The sequence below is a fragment of the Ciona robusta genome, chromosome 8, assembly GCF_009617815.1.
Source record: "Ciona robusta chromosome 8, ASM961781v2".
In the NCBI taxonomy this organism is placed as follows: Eukaryota; Metazoa; Chordata; class Ascidiacea; order Phlebobranchia; family Cionidae; genus Ciona; species Ciona robusta.
The window spans coordinates 7,167,837-7,184,491 of NC_143242.1; the positions used below are offsets into that span (position 1 = coordinate 7,167,837).

At 35.9% G+C, this 16,655-nt stretch overlaps 4 protein-coding genes across 5 annotated transcripts in view; 1 reads left to right on the forward strand and 3 right to left on the reverse strand.

The window, feature by feature from the left end:
• The window catches only part of LOC149732938 (aspartate aminotransferase, cytoplasmic-like), a 51,900-nt gene that overhangs the window by 11,529 nt on the left and 23,716 nt on the right, over positions 1-16,655 (forward strand). The gene's annotated exons all lie outside the window — the stretch shown is intronic.
• Positions 29-1,397, reverse strand: LOC149732939 (deoxyhypusine hydroxylase-like). Its single transcript, XM_089882965.1, has one exon. The coding sequence runs from the start codon at positions 1,394-1,396 to the stop codon at positions 500-502; it is 897 nt and encodes a 298-aa protein (XP_089739091.1). The 5' UTR covers position 1,397; the 3' UTR covers positions 29-499.
• LOC149732940 (integrin alpha-1-like) overlaps positions 3,711-16,655 on the reverse strand; it is a 30,019-nt gene continuing 17,074 nt past the window's right edge. For both annotated transcript variants that reach the window (XM_089882937.1, XM_089882938.1), the window contains exons 26-36: positions 11,512-11,622; positions 10,965-11,143; positions 10,291-10,402; positions 9,715-9,846; positions 9,267-9,392; positions 8,843-8,965; positions 8,525-8,620; positions 7,940-8,083; positions 5,810-7,205; positions 4,165-4,333; positions 3,711-3,838 (exon numbers count right to left, since the gene is read on the reverse strand). In XM_089882937.1, the coding sequence (XP_089739063.1) occupies positions 7,113-7,205; positions 7,940-8,083; positions 8,525-8,620; positions 8,843-8,965; positions 9,267-9,392; positions 9,715-9,846; positions 10,291-10,402; positions 10,965-11,143; positions 11,512-11,622 (1,116 nt within the window). In that variant the 3' untranslated portion in view covers positions 3,711-3,838; positions 4,165-4,333; positions 5,810-7,112. The remainder of the gene's footprint in view (positions 3,839-4,164; positions 4,334-5,809; positions 7,206-7,939; positions 8,084-8,524; positions 8,621-8,842; positions 8,966-9,266; positions 9,393-9,714; positions 9,847-10,290; positions 10,403-10,964; positions 11,144-11,511; positions 11,623-16,655) is intronic.
• LOC149732941 (transmembrane protease serine 12-like) lies at positions 11,908-16,444 on the reverse strand. Its single transcript, XM_089882961.1, has 6 exons — positions 15,558-16,444; positions 14,862-15,019; positions 14,130-14,215; positions 13,575-13,808; positions 12,894-13,074; positions 11,908-12,407 (listed from the first exon to the last, which is right to left on the reverse strand). Exons 1-6 carry the CDS (start codon positions 15,883-15,885, stop codon positions 12,219-12,221), a joined length of 1,176 nt encoding a protein of 391 aa, XP_089739087.1. The 5' UTR covers positions 15,886-16,444; the 3' UTR covers positions 11,908-12,218.

Consider the following 16,655-nt stretch of genomic DNA (forward strand, 5'->3'; position numbering starts at 1 on the left):
ATTATTTTTTGTTTTTTATAAAACTACATCTGTAATAAGACAAGGAGAGTTAAACATGGTACGATAGCACTTGTAAACTAAAGTTGGCACTGAATCTATTATTGAAATTGTAAATGGTAACATTATGGCAGATTGGCAGTAATGAATTAGTAATTTATGAACAAGCTACAAGCAATGTTCATATTATTATCTCTACAAAGTATCCAAGGTCTCTGGCTCCGTTCTCTGGTAAGAAATTTCGGAACTTACTAAAATATTATGTCACTACTAATTTAATGACAAGCATGTTTCATTTTATTTAATAACTTACTAAAACAAAGCCAATGGTTTAATATCAACTAATAAAGTAAAAAGAGCCAATTATTTCTACAGTTAAAAAACACTTCTTTTTTGAATGCCTATCCTAGTTTGTTTAAAGATAGAATAAACAACATGTACTGCCTTTCCATAGGATTTCTATAACAGCACAATTTATTACACTAATGATAACAAACATGTATTATGATGTAACAATGGAATAATTGAATTCACTGCTGTTTTCATATTCCAACATATCGAGCGCTACTTCACAACTTTCACGGACAACGGTGTTTTCGTCACGCTTAAATTCTTCCAATGTTTTTAAACAATCATCAGTTCCGATCGAACCCAACGCTTCAGCGCACTCGTGCCGAACCATACAGTTCTCATGGAGATCTGATAAAGAAGCCGTTAGTTGGGGCACGGTGTTACTCTTCTGCATTTGCCCGAGTACATACGCCACCTCGTGACGAAAAAGAGCGCTGTCCGAGCACTGTAGACCGACAGCGAGTGCCGTCGCTGATTCATTGCTGTTAATATTACGTAGAGAGAACATAGCACGGTAACGATCAAATAACGATAACTCAGTGTTGACCAGCATTTCTTGAAGGCTACTTATATTCCTGTTATCAGCACTGCCAGCAGGGGCAGGGTCAATGGATGAAAATGGGTTTGGAATCACTGGTTCCTTGGAATCTGAAGAGTTTAACCATTTCACCCTCGTAACTGCAAGCTGGCAAGTTTCAGCAACTTCCCGGACTGGATCCTCAGTATAATCCTGAAGGAGAGAAAGACTCTCCAGGCTTCCAATTGCTCCAATAGCTTCTGCTGCTTCATGGCGAAGAATGGTCGACAGGTTCTTGTTTTTCAAAATGGCCGACAACTTTGGTAGCGCGTGATCACTGTTGATTTGTCCTAGACAATACGCAAGTTCATGGTTCAGTAACTCTGATTTATCGACAAGACAACGAGATATTTCAGTCACCGCATCTTTTCCTCCGATATTTTTCAGCATAAACAAAGCGCGATATCTATCGCTTAACTTTGCCTTTGTATCGCTTAAAACAGAACCAATCTTGCCTACATTCAACTCCATGTTTGCCTAAGAATACACAACATGTTCTGGTTATAAATTATACATGCAATATTTACCAACACCAGGAATATAAAATACAGTAGCTATTACATGGTTTGTACTATACTAGTAATTGGACTTGGGTTATATACAAATATTATAAAGACATGTACAACAACAAAATAGTAATTAAGTTTAATTTAAAAAGATTTGTCATGAAAATGCGATTTATAATATAATTTGAATAATGATTTTAAAATTTAAATGGCTTTAACTCAGTAAGAAACACAACCAAAATAATATCACAAGAATCACAGTATTCACAATCAAATATGTTATATGTACATTCAATACTTTATGTAGAAATACAAACAGAAACTCTGAGTTGTAGTTATAGCTTTGTTACATTTTTACAAAACTGGTTTCAGTAAAAAAATATACACAAGCTGTAACTGGTGGTCATGGTATATATATTGTGAAATTTAGATTTTATTTTGAGTTTTTAAATTTAAGTGATGCACTATTGATGCAGTATCTGATGCCAGATGGTTTCGGTCCATCGTTGAATACATGGCCCAAGTGTGCTTGACATTTGCTGCACGTCACTTCCGTTCTTTTCATCCCGAGAGTCAAGTCGTCGTGCTCGGCTATAGCTGTTTTATCTTTAGTTGCAGAGAAAGCAGGCCAACCGCACCCGGCATCAAATTTATCATCAGATTTAAACAAAGGAGCTCCACACACAATACACTTATATTCCCCAGGTTTAAAATGCTTGTCGTATTCTCCTGTGAACGGGGCTTCTGTCCCTTTTTCCTGTGTAACACGGTATTGCTCTTCAGTCAGTTTCTTCTTTAGCTCTTCTTGTGAAAACGCCATTTTTTCAACTTTTTTACTGAATTCGCGGGAAAAATAAAACTTTTGATAAGGTTTTCCGGAAAAAAATGTTGGTAATGTGAGGTTACTGTTCTGTGTTGGAGTGGAAAGCAATATTTTGTTAACCAAATGTCTTGTTGAAGTTAAACAACGTAAACTATTCATTTTATCAACTGTATAATATTAATCTTGATGCTGGTGATGCTAGTGAAGAATCCTCACACTAAGTTATCTACAACTAACGCCCTTCCCCCTATAGGGATGCACATTACAGAATTTCGAATCCGTGAGATTCGAATCCTTTTGTATTCGAATCTAATTACGGGATTCGGTATTCTGTTTAATGATGAATTACACGTCATCTCATATACTATATTAACAATTTTTGAAACTTATTAATTTTGAAAAAAAATATTTTTGTGTTTGTGGGACTTTCGAGAGTAAACGTTTCGTAACGTCTTTTCATAACCTGCTATACGTTTCATGACGCAAAAACTACCCAGTAGTACAATTTTTGATAATTTTACAGCTCATGACCCAACAAGGCTGCTATGAAAGGGTCAATAAACTGACTTATGTGGGTAAAATTATTTTTTCCTATAAATATAAAAAGATTCGAAATTCTAGATTCGGAATTCTAGATTCGAAATAAAGTATTCTAGGATATCCTAGAATACCTAATTATTCTGTAATGTGCATCCCTACCCCTACTAACCCCATTTATCCCCTACTAACCCAATAAAACCCCTACTAACCCCATTTAATCCTTACTAACCCGATCTAACCCCTACTAACACCATGTAACCCCTAACTACAAAACCCTGACACTTTCCACCGGCCTAATCTGTAACGTACGGGAGGATTCTTCACTAGTGCCCCATTCTACGCACAGTGGAATAATATCTATATGGGTGAACATACATTGCTTTGCATAACTATATGGTTCCATAAAAATACACAATAATTAATGTATCAAGTTGTGTGGCGTAACTATCGTTATTTTAATAGCTTGTTTAACGGCCTTTCGTACTAATTTCTCTGTTTTTGACTGTTTTCCTATTTATAAAATATTTACTGGTTTTATAAAATGATGTTTGTATAATTATACAGTAAAAATAGTTTCACGAGCATGTTTTATTTTATAAACATGCTCGTGAAACTATTTTTACTCTATAATTATACAAACATCATTTTATAAAACCAGCAAATATTTTCACAACAGTTAAAATAAACAAAAAAATTCAAGATCATTTTAGTAATTTGATACGCATTCAAGCGAAACTACACTTCCACGGTTGACTGCTCAACTGTAAATTCGATTTTTCCATAAACATCACAAACACTAAATCAGGATGTGCCGTATGCAGTAACTTGTGACAGGGCACAAAGTGTTTAAAACAGATTACTCGTGTTATAACGAATGTCGCTGCTTCGTCATACGAGAATTAATAAGTCTCATTCACTCATTTATCTTGTAATTTATTTAATCTCCAATTATTTATCACGTGGTTTCTATTGAGCTGGATCAGAGTCCATCATTTTCTCTTCCTCATGCTCCAATCATCCAATCCGTCAATCCGTTGTCTTCAACTGAAATTATGTGAATGTAACTTCTTACTTTATCCTCGCGTGGCCGGAAAACGGCAGTCGTTATAACACGGGTGTTAATACACCTCGTGTCAGCTTACGAGTTGCAAAGTATGTATGTTACTTTGTGTGTGATTATTTTGGATTTTTTTTATTTATGGCTGTTAATTTGGACAACCCATTAGTGACCACTGGGTTGGAGCAATTGCCGGTAAGTGTCCTTCCCAAAATTTGCAATTTACCCGGCCATGCGAGAATATAAAAAAATATTCATAAAACGCAAAGCTTGTTGGTGAAAGTTTGGAGATAAATAAATTACATTTATTTACCGTTCATGTTTTCCATTTGGTTCCAACCTCCCCAACGACGGCGAGCAGGAGTTAGTCGATTGAGAGTACCACTGGTAGGAATGCGACGCCATTGATGCAAAGCATCTACAGATTCATTGAGCACGAGGATACCGATGACGAACAAGAGTAGAATCGCTGATTTATTCATCTGCAGAAATAAGCGTTAGTAAAGAGCCCACAGAGCATTAGTACATATTCCTTACTTTGTTTCCTGTAAAAGAATAATGAGTCCGAAAATAAAAACGACTCCTTTTATAAGCATTGGTTTTACTGCTTAAAGATTGACATATTTTTAATAAAGAGAAAGACAAATCTCCCGTTTCCTGCAATGGGAAAACTTATCCTCTTCTGATCTCAAGCTATTTTTAACACGTTTTATAACTTCCCGCCAAGTTTTTCTTATTTCAGTGCGGTAGTTTCCGTAGAAATTATGGAACAGCTTCCGTTTATATTGCACTGTGTTATAGGGTCAACAATTCGTTGCTACCACTGCTTGGGAGCGTGTGGATCCTGAGTAAGACATTTATTGGTAATTTCAACCCAGTGGTTTCATATCATGTTAAAAAAGCGACGAATTCTCCCAACAATCTTCCACAAAGTATAACGTGCATGGTAACACATAAGCGGGCACGAGGTGTATGAAACAGAACACCCGTTTTATAACGACAGTCGTTGCCCCGCCGTGCGAGGATAAATACTTTGCATTTATTCTTTCTTTCATTAAAAAAAATTAGGTAAAACAGCAGTAAATAAAATGCTTTGTAATACCCCTTGCTAACGTTGTATACCCAGATGGAAAAGTACAAAACATTTCCATCCTGACAAAAAAAACACTAACGTAGGCAAAAATTCTCAAGAATTCATGAAACGTTTTGAAATACGATGAGCTCTATAGAATGGAAGTCCCTAAAAGTACCGGAAACATTGGGCGGGAAGTCGGTTTTAGAAATAGGACTACAGAGACAAAGAGGGCATGATTTCTCTGTAGAAACAACTCTATCTTTATATTATGTGGTAAGATGTTAGCACATATAGTAGGATGGGAAAAATATGGGACACCTATTCATTCTATTTCTCATCCCATTTGGTAGTACACAAAGAACATTCAGAGAAATATAAAACCGTATCACCACGACTACCATAGACTGTTGTTAATAGTTTAAACTACGATCAGGATATTAAATGCTTCAGTTGTTCCATCTTACCCCACGTACAGTACCATCATAGAGTTCGCTGGAGGAAGTCGGGACACTTTTAACACATAATATCCAAATATCTTGATCGTGTTTTAAACAATTAACAACGGTTAATGGGAGTCGTGATGATAATGATATGGTTTTATATTTGTTTGAATGTTCCTTGTTTACTGCTAAATAGGAAATTCAAATATAAAGGTGTCCCATCTTCCTCCACCGTACTATATCTCATATTTCCTGATCGATATTTTAACAATAACAACGCTGTTTGGTAGCCGTGAGGTTACGGTTATATAGTTGTGTAAATAATCTTTGTTTACAACTAAAGAAAATGATAAAAGAGAAAGAACACACGGACCCTCATACCCATACGTCACCCCAACCTACTATACCAGGAAAGTGTTCAATATTGACGTGGTAGCACGTACCTTATTTTAACACATAGAAGGTTGTTATGCGCATGGGGCTCGGGAGTTGTACAATGCTTATTCTTTACCAATCATTTTATAATGGAACTTGCCCATTCATTAAAACTCTGCTTTGGGGTGAATACGATTGAGTTCTGTAAAATACAAACAATGGTTAGTTTTAGCTAAGATGCAAAACAACAGGAACAGAAAATACAATAGGCCTACCTGAATCAGATTTGCAGCTTTTTAAAAATCACAACTTGCAAAATAATAAAATGCCAACGTTAAGTTTACATAATGTTGTCAACTGATAAAAAAACTTCAATAAAAATAACAAAGTTATTTTTACACGAAAGTAATCTGGTGATATTCAAAACGTTGCTTTAATTGTAATGTGTTTCGCCAGCTTACATTAAGTGTTAACGTAAACTAAAAACTTTCGCACAGAACAAAAGATTAACCAAATATGTTTGGAGACAAATACATACAACACATATGTGGCAGTTTTATACATTTTGAGGGTTTAGTTAACAATGATTTGGTTTTAAGTTAATGGCTTTAAAATCACAAATAAAACTTTGAGATTATTTTAACGTTTATAAGCTAAACACATCTTCATACTTGATAATGACACCCCCTTTAAAACGATTCAGCTGTTTTGCCACAATGAAAAAAATGGCATTCATTTAATGTTAATGATACCAACAGTTGTGTTTTAAGAAAGTTAAGGTTTACAAAACAAAAGTACGCTTAATTGTAAAAAGAGCAAGATAGGATGCAACAGAATAACTTTTTTTTATAGAAAGCGTACAAAAGTTACCAAAAACACAACAGTTAGAACTTTTACAAATTGTGCAACTTGAACTTCTAAAGTTGAATCACAATGTAACTTGTAAAGTTGTGACGCTGACATAGGCGTAACATTAGGGGTGCCTAGGGTGACATATCCCCCCAACTTTTAAAAACCGGGGTTGACGTCATTTGATTTGGCATCCAAGTTTTACACCTAAACAGCTTTTACCGTGGTGTTAGATGTCTATACATACAAGCAGAGCCAAAGTATATTGCATTCACCACATTAATCAATGAGGTTCCCTATGTTTGACAACTATGGGTGTAACTGCAATTTAACAATGTCAACCCAAGATTTTACCCTGCTGTTAGGTGTCTACAGGCAGAGCCAAACTATACTGCATTCAACACGTTATTTTGATTACTTTGAGTGCAGCTGAATTTTTACCATGTCACCCGAGATTTTTTCGAAAGTTCAAAAACCTGACACCGATAGATTTAGTACAATTACAAGTTTAAGATGGCTGGCTCATGCCTTCAGAGGAGCAGCTGCTTCTCCCCAGTCTTGTTCTTCTTCTGCTGCGCGCTTCTTATCTGCATATTTGCTCTTAAAGAAGCCCAACTGTAAAAACATTTGTATGTAAGAAATAAAAATGAAATTATAAAAATCAAAGTATAAACAGATTGTACATAAAAAAAAAAAGTTATAACGAAGTCTTATCTTATGATTTCTGTTATTAAAAAAAAGGGAAATAAAGCTTATTTCGAAAGCAAGATTAAGTATACAAATAGTAGGGTGGGGGATATCTATTCATTATATTTTCGTCGCTAAAGTGTCCCATGTTCTCCCACAGTACATGTCCCCGCTATATAGTAAACGAGTAAATGTGGAACATCGTATATGGTACATTTTATATATACCAACATACAGCACACTGTTTCATAGTTCCAGCCCTTCCCAGCATTTCGGCGCCGTTGCTAAGTGGTTAGCGCGCCTGCCTCTAACCCAGAGGTGATTGGTTCAAGGCTCGTCGCTGCTACCATTGTGGGCGTATGTGTCCTTGAGCAAGACACTTAACGGCAATTGCTCCAACCCAGTGGTCACTAATGGGTTGTCCAAATTATCAGCGATACACAAAAAAAATAAAAAAATCCAAAAAAATAATCACCCACAAAGTAACATACATCGTAACTCGTAAGCTGGCACGAGGTGTATGAACACCCGTGTTATAACGACTGTCGTTTTCCGGCCACGCGAGGATAAAGTAAGTTACATATACATACATTTAAACATTTTTATATATACTTATAATTACTAGCAATGGTTACAGTATTGAACCACTAGTGTATTCCTACCTTCCTTAAAGCCAACATTAACAATAACAACAAAACTAATCCACCCCCAGCACTAGCGATGTAAACCCAAAGTGGAAGTTCAAATATATCGGTATCGCCAGTCAAGCCAGTAAATGTAATGGCCGGTGTAATGTCATTTGCAACCTGAAGTAATGACAAAACATGATTTTGACTTAATGGCTGGATATGGTAATGAAAATCATGGTATTTAAATAATGAAGAGAATGGAATCAACAGCAAAACAACAGTTGTTAAAACCTGCTATGGTAAAAAGTGTGGGAAAATGTTAGTTAAAGTGTTTTTGTTTACTTGTTCTTTTTGCTCTTAAATAGCAGCTTATTCCATTGTTGTGTGGTTCTACTGTAAAGTAATAACTTAAACATACGATATGACAGTGAAGCTCATGTTATTTAAATTTCGAAGAGAATGGAATCAACAGCAAAACAACAGTTGTTAAAACACGCTATGGATAAAAAGTGTGAAACGGAAGATAAGTTAAAAGGTTTGGCTGTTCAGATTGTCAACTTATTATATAAGTAACATTAACTTATCATATGTTTAAAATAAATAGGAAAACTAACTTACATTTATTTGCGTAAATCCAATGCCTCTTCTGTCTAACACAATGTAATTCTTGCCGAGAATTTCAACCGAAGCACTCGCTTCAACATTCAGTGACGTCTGGATAATAATAAATGGTAAACAGTTGGTTTATTGAAACAGAACACCCGTGTTATAACAACTGTCGTTACCCGCCATGCGAGGATTAATAAGTTACCAACTTGGTAACTTGTAAGCAGGCACGAGGTGCATGAAACAAAACACCTGTGTTATAACAACTGTCGTTGCCCCGCCATGTGAGGATAAGTTAAATACAATATTAACATCATACATGCAACCTACCTTCAACATACTCATAGTATTTGGATAAGCAATCGAATGTATCGTCACGCTTGAATTGGCAAATGGTTCAAGGTTAGTCACATGACATGGTATTGTGATGTAACAATCATCATTATGACATGGCTGGAAGAAAAGATTATTAGAATTAGAAGTGCCAGTGATTCCTGGCCTGAATCGTAGCACTCATGGGGTGCCACGTCTTGGGGTAATGACCCAACTTTGACCTAAATTCCAGGTCCCCAACACGCCTTAATTCACAGATTTCAGCTATATAGAATATATTTATGGGAATTCTGAGGTAATGGTCTGGCACAACTAGCTGGTCCCTTGACAAGCCTTACTGTACTGCCTCACTTATACAGAATATAATTCAGATGACACAAGAATTTTGGGGAAACATACTATAAAAAATGCTGTCACCTACCAGTTGTTGATATAAGATATCCCCCTCTGGTATCATCATAGCTTCCATGGGGGGTCGGGGTGGTTGGGGTTGATGGTAAATACCAAATATATCGGTAAAGTTTGAACTGTCACACCAACAGGTGGTCTGAAAAGATAAAATGATTATGTGCGGTAAAATAACAAAAACGATACTTTACAAAAAAATAAAAAAAAACCTCCAACAGACTTAGTTATGAGGTAACTAATAAGCGAGCACGAGGTTTATGAAACAGACTGCCCTAGTTATAACAACTGTCGTTGTCCCGCCATGCAAGGATAAATAAGTTACATACGTGGTAACTTGTAATCGGTCACGAGGTGTATGAATCAGAACACCTGTTATTACGACTACTTTACCAAGTGTAGATAAATAAGTTACATTCATCAAATAATTGGTAAAAAAAAGTATATTTCATTAAATATCTCACATGAGGTGATGAAATGCACGTGATATTGGTAATGTACATTGCCATGAATCGTGAAGCGTTCATGAAAAGATAAGCCGGCCACCTAATGTTAAACATTAGCTTCTTAAAGCCAAAGAACTTGGTATTTCGAACCTGTAGAATACATGGAAGATTGCGGTGTTTTAGACAATATTCTAGAGATATGCTTAAGCTAGGACTGTAACACAGTGGTAAGGTTAACTACTTGGAACCAGAGATTAGAAGGGTAAAATTTTGGTGCTGCACACAAAAGCTTTTACCTAGGAAGTTCGGTAACTTGTAAGTGGGTACGAAGTGTATGAAAAAAACATCGGGCACGAGGTGTATGAAACAAGACATCGGGCACGAGGTGTATGAAACAGAACACCCGTATTATAACGACTGCCGTTGCCCGAACAGGAAAGCATAAATAGGTTACATGTGTGGTAACTTGTGAGCGGGCACGAGGTGTATAAAACACCAATGTTAGAATGACTGTTGTTGCTTAGCCATGCAAGAATAAGGCGAGTTACGTTTATGCATAACGCGTCATTTAAGTTTGTTAAATGTTAGTCTTACCATAAACTGATGTTTTACTGAGTGCGGGTCGTTGGTTCTTAACATTTCAAATGTATCTTGTGGGAAATATGAATCATTGGTTTCAGCATACACAGTATATGGTTGGGAATACCTGGAAATGAACATATTTTATGGGGGGATTACTAAGGATAAAAGTTAAGGAAAAACAGTATAATATCTGAAAAATAACGCAGGAAAATAATTGTTTATACGCGGGAAAATAATTGTACTATACACAGCATATGGATGTAAATACATAAAAAATATTAACATTGATTTCTATCTTTGATTATGGTAGCAAAGATAACAAAGGGAAAACGTATCGACAAGATATAGCAACAAAACAGCAGTGGCTAAGAATAATAACATCTGTTCGAAAAAAGAAAACTGTACAGCCAATATCTTGCCCGAACAGTAATACAGAACCTAGGATCTAACTTATTACATATGGACAGTATTTGTGTGTTTATATAGTTCCTATACTTACCCTGTTAACTTGTGAATGAATGTAACTTACTTATCTTTGCATGGCGGGGCAACGACAGTCGTTATAATAACATGGGTGTACTGGTTCATACACCTTGTGTCTGCTTATGAGTTACAAGACAACGTATGCAATTTTCTTGGTGATTATTTAGACAGTATTCGTGTGTTTATATAGTTCCTATACTTACCCTGTTAACTTGAGCCCCCCAATATACTCCAGCATTGCATCAATGCCTTTAACATTATTCATAGAGTCAGTATCATTACTAATGGTTGATGCTTCCACCATAAAGTGAAGCTTGTTGTTTTTATACGGGTCAAGTTGGGAAGTTAAGTCAAATAAAGCGTCGACCTCACATGCTTTGTCCTAATAAAAAGAGGAAATTTATTAAATTAATATCAAGAGCGTGATGCATTATTTTTCTGCCAAAAAAAAAAGATTTTGTGAATTGGTATCAATAAAGATATACAGCTGTCTAGTGATATGGCTCAGTGGTTAGCTCGTCTGCCTATAATGGAGGGGTTACCAAGTATGTGTCTTTGGGCAAGACACTCAACAGCATTTCTGTTGTCTAAAATGTCAGCCATACAAAAACATATGTGATATTTTGTATAGGAGCATGGTTTCTAGTATTTATTTTTACTTTGGGCTAAAAGACTGTTTAATAAACAAGTTTTACTATATTTTCTTGGATACAAAAGCATACACTAAAATATCTTATAAGTAAAACTTACAGTTGAAAACACTGGGTTCCTCACATTGAATGCAACAGTCTTATATTCAGCATCTGGAGATATTGCTGTCTTGGTTTCTTTTAATTGAAAACATGGAGCTGTTGAGTCATCCTGGAAAATAAATGAATATTGTTACTCTAGTAAAATGAAACTTAATGCTGTTACAACACCTTATATTAGTTGATAAATTTAACTCTATAGCAATTCGAAGGAAAAGTAAAAATTTAACTTTATAGTCTGTTCAAATACCATCAGCGGAAAAGTTTAACTCTGATACAACACTTGACATTAATTGATAAATTTAACTCCAATGCAATTTAAAGGCAAAATAAAAATTTAACTACAGCCTGTTTAAACACATACAGTAATTTACTAATACACATTAAACAGCAAACATAATGTACTTTTGTTCCATTGTATTTTCATACAAATATATATTTTATAACATACAAAATATTCAAAATTTGACACAGAGATACAGAAAATGCAACAATGATACAAAGAATAGAAATAACTTTGAAACAATATAGTTCAATTCAAAGGAACGCATGTTTCCCCCCCAGATTTTATAAGCAGAGCCAAAGTATATTGCATTCACCAAATTAATCAATGAGGTTCCCTATGTTTGAGGACTATGAGTGTAACTGCATTTTTGCAATGTTACCGCATATTTTTTCCAAAATTTCAGAAACCTAATATCTAGATATTTATAGAGTCCTGTATCTTCTTTCCACTTGTTCCATGTTGGTTTCAATCCAACCTCTTAGTTTAGCAAGATGTGTGTAAACTCCTGGCATTGCTGGTTCACCACACCCAATACCCCAACTCACAGCCCCACTTAAGTAATGCTTGTTTTCATACTGATCGAAACATGATAAAGGGCCTCCAGAATCACCCTGGAATCAATAAGAGTGAAATTAAAAATGTTAATCAATTGAAATAATCAAATAATCGCAAAGTTAAACAAAGAACCCTGAATAGTCTTTTATTTTAAAGTTAATATTGAATAATAAATTAGGACGTTGTATGAATTGCAACACGAGCCGTTATGTTATTATAACAGCGGTGTTTTTATGGCTGATAACTTAAACAGATTAAAAGAGACAATTGGGTTTGAGCAATCGCCGTTAAGCTGTTAAGTTTCTTGCCAAAGGACACCCAGAATACCCATAACAGATACAAGAGTTTTATAGCCTATGAAAGATGTTTTATGAATGGTGGGGCAACAACAGTCATTATATTATTATCACAGCTGACAAGTAACCATTGGGTTGGAGCTGCTATTAATTGCTATTAAGTATCTTGCCCAATGACGCATATACCCATAACAGTAAGAGTTTTTTATTTAAAAGGTTTAGAAATACTACTTATAACAACCCCACCTGGCAAGCATCTTTGCTACCATCCACTGTACCAGCACAAAACATCCTGTCAGTCACCATTCCCATTAACCAACTATCACTATTACATAGATCCCTATCTAATATTTTTACTGGTGCTTCTTGTAGTATATATGGGAGCCCGTTGCCTTCTTGCTTTGCTCCCCAGCCAGATATTTCACAACTGTGGGATTAATATACTTTGGAAAATAAAGTAGTTTCAAATTGTGTTAAAATATGTGATTAGGCAACAATAAATGAATGAATGTAATTTGTTTATCCTTAAATGGCCGGAAAACGACAGTCGTTATAACACGGGTGTTCTGTTTTATACACATTGTGCTCGCTTAAAAGTTACCAAATATGTTGTGGGTGCTGGGTGATTGTTTTTGTCTATGGCGGACGATATGAATAACCCATTATTGTTTACTGGGTTTAAGCAATCGCTGTTAGGAGTTTTAATATAGTATTGCGGGGGAAGACGGGGCACCTTTAGAACCTAATGTCTAAATATCGTGATCGTGTTTTAAACAATTAACAACGATTCATGGGAGTCGTGAGGATACAGTTTTACAATTCTTTGAATGTTCTTTGTTTACTACCAAATGGGACGAGAAAATAGAATGAAAAGGTGTCCAATCTTCCCCACCCTACTGTATAATAAATAATATAATAAACACTTACAGTGATTCATTTCGGAGTTGTCTTGAAAACGAAGGTAAGCAGATTTGACGAACATACTTATTGAATCTTAGATGGGAGTTTAATCTCAATAATGCAATATCATTGTTGTATGTGTCCGTGGTGAATTCATTATGTGTGATCACATCCGTAACCCTAGCAGTCTGTGCTCGTTGTATCATATTCCTTCTATCGCTGATGCCAGCGTATACTGTCCAGTTGTTTGGGTGGGGAAATCTAAGTAAAATATTTAAAATATGGTAAGTTATGTAATAGACTGTTACTAACTATGTAATTTGTAATGGTTTTCCTTTTTGAATGAATGTAACTTATTTATCTCTGCATGGTTGGGCAATGACAGTCGTTATAATAACATGGTTGTTCTGTTTTATACACCTTGTGTTCGTTTACAAGTTACTACAAACGTAATTTTGTTTGTGAATTTTTGTTAATTTTGAAGCAATTACCAGCCTGTTACTGCATTGTTCAATTATGTTACCAATATTTGTCACCTGGTTGCTACAAACATTTAATATTTCTTTATAGAAAAATACCCACGGTTCAGCACAGTGAGCTGCAAACAGAATCCAATTTGAAGCAATAATACTTCCACCGCAAGTGTGAGCTTTTGTCCACAAAGATACCTATTATCATTGGTAGTTAGGTGGAGTAATAGCTTTAAGTATAAATGCATCCATATTGTAATCTATTCTACACGGGTGAAGAAATGGACTTGGTTTGTAGAAGAATTGTCAATTTATATTTGATGCAAGAGAAAATGCTTTGGCACTACTGAATAATTCTCCAGTAGATTAGTAAATAGGCTACAGTATGGGGTGGGTTAAGGTTTAGTAGTTAGTTGTGAAGTGGTTAGCAGAAGACGTATGGGAGGATTCTTCACTGGTGCCAACACTTTTAAACATATAGTATGTGAGGTGGGGGAAGATGGGACACCTTTTCATCCCATTTGATAGTAAACGAAAAACATTTTAAAAATTATAAAACTGTATTCTAAAGGTGGCTGTACACAGTATCTGGCGTGCGAAGTCGTATGCAAACCCATTACCGAATTCCGCATGCGGCAGCGAAATCCGGACAAAACAGACAAAACGGACGAATTCCGGATACTGTGTACAGCCACCTTTAGGACTCCCATAGGCCGTTATTAATTGTTTAAAACACGATTAGGATATTTGGACATTATGTACTAAAGGTGTCCCGTCTTCCCCCACCTTAGTATATTAATCAAACTACTAAACCTTAACAACTGTAAGGTAACAAACAATAAACCTGCCACGGATGTTCCTGTATATGTGTATCTGCACCGCCAATAATTGCGGCAGGTTTCGGTAATTGTGCGTATACGTCACGCTTACGTATGCTATGACGCATATATGGATTCGTGACGTCAGGGTGTAACGTGCCGCAGTTTTCACCGTTTATCCAAACTGTGGAAAAGAACGTCAGGTTATAAGAGTAATGAATAAAGAACTTTATTTTATCGCTTCGGTCACGAATCTCAGAGACAGAGTGGCATACGAAAATACGGGCAGTGACGGTAAATAGTAGTCTTTATAACACGTTTTGGGTTAAAACAGAAAGACAAAACGTGTTCCCTTTATAACACGTTTTGGGTTAAAACAGAAAGACAAAACGTGTTCCCGTTTAACCTCGTGTGACGGGGCAACGAAAGTTTTAAATACAGAACGTCGGTGTTATAACGACATCGTGTCTGCTTACAAAAGCAATGCAACGATCGTTGCGTCGAATAAGTTTACATTTACGAATTCCTTTAAGAATTAAATAGCAAACAGTATACACAGTTTTTCGATTAGAGCATTTATATTTTTTTATAATCACCCACGAAGTTATATATGTGGTAACTCGTAAGCTGACACGCGGTGTGTGAAACAGAACACCGTGTTATAACAACTGTCGTTTTCCGGCCAAAGGATAAATAAGTTATGTTTATGTATGCCCACTTACCGATATCAGGAGAACCTGACGAACCTTCTGTAGAGCCATCGCCTTCGTTCTGAACGTCAAGTGAACCAGCGTCCCGCGGCGTGGTTAAGCTGGGATTATTTGCGGTACCTTCATTTTTAGACGCATTGTTGTTCGATTGGTTAGGATAGACGAATAAATACACTCCATAACCAATGCCAGCTCCAGCGGCTAGCGCCAAAACAAGACATAAAGCGAGACAAATGTTTCCGTTTGAATAAATAGGTTGTACTGTTGTAGTTTGTGGTGTAGGTTCTTGTCTTTTACGATGTCCTTTTGAAGATCTTCGCCTTTCCTCTAACTCAGGCATCGCAACAGAGTTACAAACTACCAATAAATCTGCATTTTGTGCGCTGTTCTTTTTTACTAACTGTAGTGCAATTTCTTTTGCTAATCTGAAAACTGTGTAAAGGCGTTAAACGGCTCTTGTGGTCCATTGCAATTTAGACCTGCCTTTAGCATTTGTGTTTTGACTAAAATCTACGCTATCCTTATCTAGTAGTGCCTGCCTATAGCTGCCTAACATCACGTTTCTCGGAGTAAGAAAACCAAAGAGAATAAGAATGAGGAAAAGTGAACAACGTCACCCCATACGTCATTTGTTTATATTCCCTTCACTCGCCTAGCATTTTGTGGATTTCCACACACGTATATCTAATACACAACTTATTCAAATACAAACTAAAGACTTAACGATTGTTAGCTTCCAGTCTGATACACGTAAGAATATTTCATACTTTCGTCACAAATGACGTAATAATATACCATTATTACGTTTTGTTTAAATATATCTTTAAAATAATAAGTCAACACGTATTTAACCCCTTTTTAGGTTAAGGTATATATCCGATATAATATGTGGAACGCCGCGATCCAATCTAAACCTTATTTTAGTGATTTACACATCGTGTACGTGACTTCACTGTTTGAATATTTTAACCCGACACAAAACGTCGTATACGCAGTATGCACAGTTGGTATTCATACGTTTTGTGCGAATAAGTGTTTGCGAATGAATGGGTGTTATTTTTTAAATCTTGCATGGCGGGGAATCTTCAGGCGTTGCAGAACGGGTGTCTT